The sequence below is a fragment of the Pongo abelii genome, chromosome 21, assembly GCF_028885655.2.
Source record: "Pongo abelii isolate AG06213 chromosome 21, NHGRI_mPonAbe1-v2.0_pri, whole genome shotgun sequence".
Lineage (NCBI taxonomy): Eukaryota > Metazoa > Chordata > Mammalia > Primates > Hominidae > Pongo > Pongo abelii.
The window spans coordinates 30547886-30559535 of record NC_072006.2 but is presented as its reverse complement, the minus strand read 5'-3'; the positions used below and the strand labels follow the sequence as shown (position 1 = coordinate 30559535).

The 11650-nt window shown below is 46.3% G+C and overlaps 1 protein-coding gene across 9 annotated transcripts in view; it reads right to left on the bottom strand.

The window, feature by feature from the left end:
• Nucleotides 1-586: 586 nt before the first annotated feature.
• SLC23A2 (solute carrier family 23 member 2) overlaps nucleotides 587-11650 on the bottom strand; it is a 151155-nt gene continuing 140091 nt past the window's right edge. For all 9 annotated transcript variants that reach the window (XM_054541692.2, XM_063720707.1, XM_024238913.3 and 6 more), the window contains 4 exons: nucleotides 10961-11090; nucleotides 10131-10268; nucleotides 7475-7570; nucleotides 587-5423 (listed from right to left, as the gene is read on the bottom strand). In XM_054541692.2, coding sequence (XP_054397667.1) covers nucleotides 5191-5423; nucleotides 7475-7570; nucleotides 10131-10268; nucleotides 10961-11090 — 597 coding nt within the window. In that variant the 3' untranslated portion in view covers nucleotides 587-5190. The remainder of the gene's footprint in view (nucleotides 5424-7474; nucleotides 7571-10130; nucleotides 10269-10960; nucleotides 11091-11650) is intronic.

The following is an 11650-nucleotide window of genomic DNA, read 5'->3' as shown; positions in this document are numbered from 1 at the left end:
AAAACAACACAATAAAAATGCAAAATAGAAACAATACAGTATAACAAATATTACATAACCTTTATATTGTATTTGATATTATAAGTCATCTAGAGATGATTTAAAGAATACAGGAAGATATGCATAGATTATATCCAAGTACTACACCATTTTATGTTTTTGAGATGGTCTTACTCTGTCACCTAGCCTGGGGTGCAGTGGTGCGAACATGGCTCACTGCAGTCTCGAACTCCTGGGCTCAAGCCATCCTCCCACCTCAGCCTCCTAAGTAGCTGGGACCACAGGCCTGCACCACCATGTGTGCCTAATTTTTTTTAGTGAAGGGGGAGGGGGGGGTCTCACTATGTTGCCTAGGCTGGTCTCGAACTCCTGGCCTCAAGCGATTCTCCCCCCTTGGCCTCTCAAAGTGCTGAGATTACAGGGGTGAGCCGCTGTGCCTGACCCACTGTGCCATTTTATATCAGGGACTTGAGTAGTCTCGGATTTTGGTATCCGAGGAGGTCTTGGAACCAATCCCCCACAGATTCTGAGGGATGACTCTATTCTTAAAGAGTAGCCCAAGAAGGAGGCACGTGAAGAGCAAAACTGTGTCCAGGAGAGCTTTTATTTGTACGGAACAGTTTTAAAAATACAGAATAAAATAGCTTTATCTCTACTATTATTCACAACATCTGGTCCAAATATTACATATTTTTAAAATACTTAAACGTTTAATGAAGCCATGTTAGAAAAACAATATGAAAATTCTTTTTAAAAACTCCATAAAAGAATTACACATCTCAAAAAACAACCCCACCCCAAATACCCTCGGTAATCAAAATAAAAATAAAAAACAAACAAAACCCCAGAAAGGTATATATAGCCAAAGTCAGTCACAAAAACTCAAGGAAAATATAGGCATCCCCACTGTTTTAAGAACAGTCAGAAATTTATTAAGGTGTCAAATGAAGATTGTTACTAACGAACAGAAAAGGAGAGTCATTTGAACTGTCAGTAAGATGGCAACGTGGGGAAGGGTGTCCTAAGTGCCTGGAAACACGCACAGCAATGCTAAGGACATGGGAGGGTAGAGTGATGCTGAACACAGTCAACACCAACCAGAAAGGACGGGAATGTCTGTGAGGCTGCTGAAAAGAGACCCCCAACGCTAATGTGCTTTATGGGTCCATGGGCAAACGCTGAACGCTGGCAAAACCGGGTGGCCCTTCTTGCACTACTCAGGTTCTGACTGCAGGAGGGGCAGAGGGTGGTCGATGTCCTAGTCCCTGTGTCTAAAAAGTCATGAGGGGACAGAGTACAACAGGCAGCACGTTAAGTCCCTGGGCTCTTTTCCAAAGCCAAGAGGAGGCTCCCTGGAGAAACGAGCTTTGTGAATGCTCAGGCCCGGAGCCGCACACTAACGCGGCGTGCAGCAGGTGTGGCTGGGTGTGCACAGCTGGCGTCCAGCGACAGCCATGCCGGGCCTATGCCTGTAGCGAGTGTACACCCCATGCATGGCCATCCCCCAGGACGTTGCTGCTTCTCTGGCCAGATGGGTTCTGGAATGAGGCTTCTGCTATTGCTCCATATTCACCTTCAATCTGGCCTGGCCACTCCCATGGCATCCGTATTATGAGACTTGCCAACTTTAAGTTGCTAGTACCAATATTTCAGCAGGGATATGAATGAAAGAAATAACAACTTAGCTCATGGTCATAAAATATACGTATGGGTAAATAAAGTATACACACATACTAGAGATTCATCAATGGAGAAATTCTATCATCACATGACATTGTCATGAAAATTATATCATTCCCTCCCTGGAAAACTGTGACTATTATCCTGGGTAGAAATGTTATTTTGCTATATGGAAATACTGCAATATTCATGCATAAACCAAGTTGTCATCATGAAAGTCAGTATTCTACAGTATAAAGCAAAACCTGTGTGCAAATTTGTTACCATGAAAACGGGAAACTGTCAGGACCCATGAGGCTTCATTCTGGCTGGCATGGTTAAAGCCACTTCTCTTGCCTTGATCGATCCCAAGAAACTAAAAGTCAGCATTTGAAATCCTCTTAAGGATTCTGAAAGTAAATGTATCAGTGAATCTACATTTAACTTCCTAATGAGAATGAAAATTGCTTACAAAGACTAGAGTCACTTCCCATTATTCTGTGAAGCAGGGGTGGGGACCCCCATCCCCCACTGTGAATATGGCATCACCTCCTCCTGTCCGTATTCACACTATCTACATTTCATGTTGGGATCGCCCACACAAATGCTTTCTTTCAGGGACCAGGCAGGTGACCTGGGAAGGTGGTGGGTAGGTGGTCTCTGTGGAAACTGGAGACTAACTGGCCTGCAGGGACATTCACATCCAAAATATTTTAGAACACTCTACAGGCAAAACAAAGTACGGGGTGGTGGTTCAAAGCCCCAGCAACGCAGGCCAATGATGTGAATGGGAAGTGTCATAACACAGACCGCATGTGGCCACCGTGTCCCCCAATATCTCCCCTTCAGGTGTGTGCTTAAACCCAAGAAGCAGATGAATACATTCTTTTACTTTCAATTACAAATTTTCATTCTGTAGCATATTTTCCAGTAGGAGAACCGCTTCCTAAAATGGGGTGTGTGTGTGTGTGTGTGTTACATGTTGAAGTTTATTAGTCATTAGGGGACTCCAATCACTCAAGGCTATGCAGAAAGTACCAGATTCAGCAGGGGCATCTAGTCAGGCTGCTCTCTTTGCTCCCCACCTCCTATCCCCTTACGCCTCCTCGGACAGAATTATCAGGTTGGCCCCAGTGGAATAAGAAGAACAGGAAACTCTCATTCCAACAGAGTTGAAAGGGTAGGGCTTCCTTCTCCGTGTGAAGGCCCACAGAGGGCACCCCACACATTAGTGGAGTTGAAGCCTCCTGATAAAACCCGGCCCAAGGAGGGGCTTCAGAAGGGAGTGGGTTTCTGGATGACTAGAGCAGACACCTTGAGTGTTATGCAGTGGAAGACGCCCAGTCAAGCTGAAGAGAAGGTGCCCCTGGATCACCAATGGCTTTCAGGCTTTTATTTGGATATTTGGTCTTTCTGCTCACCTGGAGAGCTAGAAGATTGCAAATCTCTGGGATGTTTAGCAGTTTTCCCCATTTTTTGGAGCAGAGAAACTGGAGATATTGAGCAAAATCCAGCAACTCAGTGCAGGAGGGCTGCCAGCCTCAAGGGTGTCCCAAGGCAAGAGGGATGGAAACCGTGAGCCAGTGTGCTTCTAAAGTATGCATCAAAGACACATTTAAAAAAACATACAAAATTAGATGTAATTTAGCATCTAAGTTCTTTACTTAATCTGCAGTGAGGTTTTGGCAAAACAATGCAGTGGCTCCAAGGTGTTCTTGCCAGAATAAACCTTGAAGCCCCAAACTTCCCGGAGTGAAGGGGGCTACAGTGACATGGCAATGCTGCAAAGGCAGCGCCGCAGCACTAGAGAGCTGAGCCAGCCTGGGGCCGAGGGGGACGGGAATGCACCGTGTGGACACCAGGCTGCCAAGAACCATGCCCTGCCGCTGGAGACAGGAGACAGGCACCCACGCAGCTGACCAAAGCTCAACCAGGCCAACGGCCACTGAAGATGCGCCACCTCATGAAGCGAGGGCACTGCTTCATATCTCAGACCTTTTCCTTCACTGAAAAACTTCAAACCAAACCAAGAGGAGGCATTTCTCAGGAAGAATTTAGTGTTATTAATTAGAACTCTCTTAAGTGAGAGGGAGCCTGTTGGCTGCTTTTCTTATCACCTTTGGCAACCACCCTCACCTGTAAAATCAAGATCTAACGGACGTGCAACATGGCAACCCACAGGAAGTCTCCTTAAGCCAAGACTGCCAGAAGCGACTTGCAACAGAAGCCCTGGCAAGCGGGACCGGCCAGCGGACAGACCGTTCCACGTGGTGGCTCTGCGTGTTACCTGCCCCAGCTTCCCTTCTTCACAAAACAAATTCACGTGTAACTTGACCCATGGTTTCTGGGCTCTGGTCCAGTAGTCAGTTTTGATAAATAGATTAGGCATTACAGTATTTACACTTTCATGGTATCAAGCAATACAAAACACAACCACAACAATGGTTACTGGCCTTCAAAAGCCGTTACAACAAGCTTCCCTGATGGTGTCCACAGCTTTACAAATGCTGGTTCTTTTCTTGATGGGGGGAAGAGTGAGGTGGGGGACAAGGAATAGGGATGCAAGGAAAGAGGGTCACATGGAAAACACTGATTTCCAAAATCTGCTATAGTCAATAACATTAAATAGGAATAAAACCTTGTAATTATAGACGCGCGCGACAATAACATCCACATGACGGCAGAGCCAAGACGCCCATCAGCTTGTGTGACTGGTGCCTTGGGTGGCACTCTATACTCATCACACCGGCCAACAGTGATAAATGCCAGAGAGGGTGTCTCGGCCACTAGTGAAATGAAAAGAGGCCAGTGTGCACGTGCTGGCCTGGTCAGGGCCAGGGTGGCCAAGAGAAGGCGCAGCCAAGAATCAGATATTGGCTTCAGGGTCCTTTCCTTTTCCCTCCAATGCCCCAAACAGATGTTCATTCAGCATCTGTGCAGGCCTTACCCATGGCCAGACCTGGGCACAGGGCAGCCACGCCACTGTTTGCAGGTCAACAGCCTCCTCCTCCAGGAGATCAGCAACAACAGAATCATACTGGGCCAGTCACTCGTGACAGCGCGAGGAATACTGGGGCCCCTTGGTCAGAGGAGGTCTCCGCAGGCACAGACGAGGGTCAAATGACAAGGAAACAGGTCCAGGGGCTTCGGAGAGAGAGAGAAAGCCCCTGGACCCTGGAGGCGGCTTATAGGAAAGCCAGCCCTGGGTGGTGGAAGGGAACTGAAGCAAGGAATCGCTGCAGATTTTAAATGTCCACTCCAAAGGGAGGACTGGAACTTCAAATTTAGTGACCATGGCCAGCAATGGACACTCTCAAAGGGCAAGGAGTTAAGGGCTTAAATAAGGAGACAGGCGAGACACCGTATCAGGCACCATCACCCTCACAGCAGAAAAGTGATTTGCAGTCTATCTTAGCTCTGGGGCGCAGAATGTAAATGTAGATATACAAACATGTATTTTACTTCTTGTTACCCAGCAAGGAACTACAGATACATGCCTCACTGCGGCCAGGCCACAGGGCACAGCAAAGGCTATCCCGTAGCCTGGGAGTCTTCGTCTGAACTCCGGCTGTTGTCGCTCTTCCTGAGGCCTTTCCATGTGTAGCCCACAAAGGTTGGGCTGATGGGTAAGTAGCTGAAGCATCTGTATTTTTTTATAATGTTCATGCCAAATGGCAAATTGTACGACTCCATGCCGTCGAGTGATTTGTTCCCTTTGCCTACGCCCTTCTTCCATTTCCGGATTCCTCTTTCCTCTGGAGTACCTGTCACACATCCCAAGATAGAATAAAGGAATGCTTCGTTTAGCAGCTCTACTGAAAATGAAACTGTCATTAAACACACACAGACACACAGACACACAGACACACACACACACACACACACAGTCCCACAGATCAAACCTGCCTAGATAACAGCAAAGAATACTTGAGGAGTTGAAGGTGCTCAGCTATCCAGTGTCCAAACCAGAAGTCTAAGAAGCACTAACCCCTCCATGTCCCTCATTCAAGCAATCACCTAATGGCCTTCTGACCTCCCTATCCTTCTATGTGACCCATATTCTCAATTTTCACTGTGAGGGTCCAGCTCAGGCCATGTTATTGCTTTCCTGGTTCATTCTATCGGTCTCCCAACTGGTTACCTAGTCTTCTGGCTCATCACCTCCTGCCCCAAGTCTGTTCAAAAACTACCTCTCTAGGCCAGGTGTGGTGGCTCACACCTGTAATCCAAGCACTTTGGGAGGCCGAGGTGAGAGGATCACATGAGGTCAGGAGTTCGAGACCAGCCTAGCCAACATGGTGAAACTCCGTCCCTACTCAAAATACAAAAATTAGCTGGGCGTGGTGGTGCATGCCTGTAATCTTAACTACTCAGGAGGCTGGGACAGGAGAATTGCTTGAACCCGAGAGGCAGAGATTGCAGTGAGCTGAGATCATGCCATTGCACTCTAGCCTGGGCAACAGAGCAAGACTGTCTTAAAAACAAAACAAAACAAAACAAACAACAACAAAACACAAAAAAAACTCTGTAAAATGTAAATCTGAGTCTAAGAAAAACCTCTTTAAAATGCAAATCTGAGTTTGCAAAACAGGGCTGAATCTTTATTGTATCACACAATGGCTTCATTAACCAGTCACTGCACACTCACCCCCCATCTAGACAGACCCACACTTCATGCTGCTTTGCTCCGTTTTAGCGTGTCTGGTGCTATGGGGGACACACAGGTCATGTACCTGTTGTGTTTCTGCAGGGATGAACATCCACCGGTTGGACACTCCTGGCCACTCTGCACCCTGACAGATGGGTCAGGGAAAAAGCTCTGAGCACAGGGGGCTCAGCAAGGAAGCTCATGATTTTTTTTATATCTAAGCTCTGCTCTCTCATCAGTATTTCAGAAATAAAGCTGACTTTAATTTCCATCAGCCTGACTGTTGCACCCCTCTCTCAATTCCCTCTGGCTTAGGAGAGAAAGAGAGTGGTCGTTATGGACTCAAACCCAGTGCCTTCCATCTATTCGTGTGATTCCTTCTGCCTTGGTTTCCCCAGCAATCTCTTGATTGAGGTTTTTAATTTTTTTTGGAGATGGGTTGTTTAAAGGGGAAAATCTCAACAAAACCTTCAAGCCTAAGAATAAGTATCACTCTTCCTTGAAGGCAGGGAAATCTGCCAGTATGTCCACGGCAGCACTTTAAAGTGGTCCACAGCAGCCATCGCCAAGGCAGGACCCACATAACATCCTAGTCTGTCACCCCAAGCTCAACACAGAATGTATCCATAAACAGGGATCATGGGTATTGGAGAGGCAGCTGCCTCCAAGCATCTCTTGTCAATGATCCTGGACCCCTGATCTCAGCCTTTGACCATGGTCTTCTACTGCCTTTTGGTCTTAGTTGGCTGGAAGCCCACCTTAGGAACAACTCATTTAAAGGACAGTCTCCCCAAGCAGAAGTGCCGCAGGCTGTGCCCACCTCTCTCAGATCAGATGAAACCCACACTGCAGGGCCTTTGGCACAGGCTGTGCAGGGGGGCAGGAGCCTGGCCTGTGCCCATCCCACTGCCATATCACCACACGCAGCGAACTCAGCTATTGTCTCCCAAAAGTCCTTCAGCACGAGAAACAAAATTCATCAGTTTATGTAGCAAAAAACTGATTCATAGATGGAGGCTGGGAGTGCCATCGCAACTGTTTTAGAAAACAGTTATAACCAGTGATGGCTTTGAACTCATTTACTCTTCCTGTTTTCCATTTCTATTTGGCAAAAAAGTAACACATATGTAAAAAAAAAAAAAAGTGTGTTTGATATATACCACATACCTGGGATGGTGTTATCCAGGATAAAAGCCACACAGCCCCCTACAAACATAGCAGTTGTGAGAAGGACGTTCAACACTTGATCAATTCCTGTTATTCCTAGAAAGAGAACACAGCCATAAAGGTCAGTGCCACAGCAGCGGTGAGCCTGCCCTTGACTTGGGAAGGGGCAATGGTGTGGGCAGAACTCCGCCAATCAAGGCAGTAAAGGAAAGTGTAAATTTCTTAGTTGTGCATGTGTAGATGAATTTTTGCCAGTAATGTTTTAAACTACGATGAATACTTTCAACAATAATCCAAAGGTATCTCCATAAGGAGAATTCCCAACAGTGGTGCATAGAAGGTGAATCTCAGAGTGGTGTTCAACCTACAATGAACTGTGAAGCCACAGCGGTGTAGTCAGTGGATAAAAAAAATTCTAAATAAAAAAAATGGTAGTAATAAGGCTGAGAAAAAATTACAAAGTGAATAATAAGACGACAAAAATATTTCTGGCATCTGCAGTCATACAAGACTTTTCAGTATCCTGGGTTATCAATTAGTGCTTAGCTGCTTTTAATCAGGGGCAACTGGATTTATAAAGATGTCCTCCCATGAATATGACATATTAAATGTAAAAAACAGCAAGAATCTCGTTTATCCACACACTTTCCATACTGAAGATAGAATGATCCTCAACAGAAAATCATAGGCACTGGTGAGGATGTGGAGAAACATGAACCCTCGTACATGGCTAATGGGATAGTAAAACGGTGCGGCCACCATGAAAAAGTTTGGCAGTTCCTCAAAAGGTTAAAAATAGAATTACCACATGACCCAATTATTCCACTCTTAGGTATATACCCAGGAGAAATGAAAACAAGTACTCAAATATGGCCCACATTGATTATTCATGAATTACGTGTTCATGAAATTGCCCATACACTAAAATGTATTTGTAAACCCAAAATGAATATCCTTGGTGCCTTCATGGGTATACAGAGCAGTGAAAAATCTGAGCCACGCCACACACATTCCTGGCTGATGTCAAATAAGGTGACGCTCTGCCTTGTTCTGGCCTCATCCTGTAAACAAGAGTCCTTTTTGCGGACTATGTAGTGCCATGTCTGTCATACCGTGTGCTTTCCGTTGGTGATCTCACTGTTTAAAGTGTCCACCAAGTGGTGTGAAGTGCTCCCTGATGTTCCTACACATAAGGCGGCTGTGGTGTGTGTTAGAGAAGATCCATCCAGGCATGAGCTGTGGCATTGCTGACTGTGTTTCCCCAGCAATGGTTCAGTATTTGCTAAAACTGCTTGTGGCAACTCTACGGAACATAACTTCATGAATAATGAGAACTGATTGTACTTGCACATCAATATTCACAATAGCCAAAGGGCGGAAACAACCCAAATGTCCATCAATGGATGAATGGATAAACAATTTATGGTATATACACACAATGGAACATTATCTAGTCATAAAAAAGGAATGAGGCCAGGCACAGTGGCTCACGCCTGTATTCCCAACACTTTGGGAGGCTGGGGCAGGTAGATCACTTGAGGTCAGGAGTTCGAGACTAGCCTGGCCAACAAACCCTGTCTCTACTAAAAATACAAAAATTGACCGGGTGTGGTGGTGGGTGCCTATTATCCCAGCTACTTGGGAGGCCGAGGCATGAGAATCGCTTGAACCCAGGAGGCGGAGGTTGCAGTGAGCTGAGATCATGCCCAGGCCTGCACTCCAGCCTAAGCGACAAAGCAAGACTCCGTCTCAAAAAAAGGAATGAAGTACTGCTACATGCTACAACATGGATGAATCTTGAAAACATGCTAAGTGAAGGAAGCCAGACACGAAAAGCCACATATTATGACTCTATTTATACCTAGAATAGACCGTGGATCCATAGAAACAGAAAGCATACCGGTGGCTGCCAGAGGGTGGGAGCAGGGGGTGATGGGGATTTACTGCTAAATGAGTTTGGGGTTTTATTTTGGGGTAATGAAATGTTTTGGAAACTGGACAGAAGTGATGGCTGCACAACACTGTACTAGATGCCACTGAACTGCTTAAAGTAGTTAATTTTGTTATGTGAATTTCACCCACAAAAAATATATGTATAAACAAACACTCCTCAATTCTGCACTGGCTAAGATATTACCAGTAGCAAATGGCTGTGTCTTGAGACAGTGCTTCCTCTCTACATTCTTCAGAACATTGCAGTATTAAAACAAACGGAGGAGTTAAAAAGGTTAATCTTGAATGCACAAGCTACGTGATTTTGCTCTGAGGAGTTAATAGGATACACATAAAATAGTAGAATAACGTGTTCAAAGTCTATGAAGTTGAGTTTCAAAAAAAATATTTTCTTAATGGAGCATAAGTCTATGAAGACAGACGAATGAAATCAAAAGGATTTAGAGAGGCGTTCTCCCAAAGGAGAGGGTCCCAGTGAAAAAGAGACCTTAGCATCCATGACTGTTACGTGTACACACCAGCAGGAAGCCCACAGCGCTTCCAGGTAAGTACTAAAAAGTGAGATTCAAGAGAGATCCACAGACGCATCTGCACCACAGCTCCTGGAGGCCCAAAGTCCTCTCCAATGGGCAAAAAGAGCCGCGTGTGGACTGGCGGCTGTGGTTCCAGTTCCCACTCCAAGATGTAAAGCCCATTTCCTCACCTGTGACCAGAGGGTTCTGTCTGAGGTAACTTGGAAGGACGAGCCCAAAGAAGATCGAAAATCCAAGCACAAAGAGATTCCGGGAAGAATTTAAATCAATGAACTGCAGGTTAGAGAGGCCAACAGCTGTGATCATTCCTGGAGAAAAACAAACCAGACCACAAGCTCCAGCACCACTGCAGCGGGGACAGCTCAAGGCAGGTGAGGGCAGGCTCCCTGTCACCCCTTCTCTGTCCATCAGAAACCAATGAGACCAGTGCAGGGACAGGAAGGGGGACGTGTGGGGTCAGACTGTAGCCACCCTGGGCTCTGAGCCAAATGACCCTCGGCCTAAGCGCTATTTGGGCTCATATGGGAGCATAAACACCATGTGGCATTTTGTTTGTCAAATAGACAACTAAGGACATTGGTTCTCTCTCTACACAAACATTTTGATTAAACAGGGAGACCTACCTAAATATCTGGTGCATGTCTCTGGGTATTACAGCTAAATGGCGCAGAGATCAAATCCAGAGTCCCACTGTCAAAATGGTCAGTTTTAAGTGGCCCATTCAGAGGGATGGTATTTCAGTTAAATTGGTCAGAAATACTAAAGAGATTAAATTTAATCTAAATGTTCATAGCACAATTACATCTTATTGTTGGTTCCATCTTTAATATAAATTCAACTCAGAGAGTGATAAAAGTTTTCATTTTTTGAAGGCATATCCTTTGTATTTTAAAATAGAAATTTATCGTTACCTTCTTACTGAAGGGAGTCAGCAAAAACACCATGATCCCTATTAAAAATTTGGAAAAGTAAAGGAAAAAGCCAGAGAGGGGAGTCTTACCAAAGAGCGTGCAGAACAGGGCTCCCAGCACAGGATCCGGAAGGGACGCAAAGAGGGCGCTGAACTTCCCGATCATGCCCAGGGCAAGCATGAGGGCTGCTCCACACTGTATCACGCGGCGGCTGCCGACCTGCCGGACACACAGGAGACTGGGAAACAGGGACTCATCTCCATGCAAAATCACCGTTAAGTTACTAAAGAACGCAGAGCAGAGATACCCATGGCCTGGCTCGCTACCTTCACCTCCTCCTCAGCCCACTCTTCTCACCTCTACTGTGGGGACCCCTGAGGGCCACTCTCTGCATCTCCAAGCCTTGGTGACACTCCCTGCACTCAAGCCTCAGGGCTCTACTGCCCTGGCACAGTCATGGGTTGGGATGGCCGTCTGTGTCTCAAATGCAAAGGCCACACTTTGCCCCTGCCTATCCCCTGGGTTCCCGGCACCACACGTCACCAAGGCGATTTTCCCCGAAGCGCTTCAGCCTCAATGCCGACTTCCCCACACCGGAAATCAGACCAAACCCCCAAGACATGTCTGGAACCTCCTCTCCTCGTGGCACCCTTCCCGTGAGAGGTGGAAAAGAGAAGGGGCTACGGGTGAGGACATCCTGACTGTGGGCTCTTCTCCTGGCCCGCGTCTGACTGTATGGTCGGGCCAACCCGTAGCCTCTAGAGTCTCAGGATCTTCAT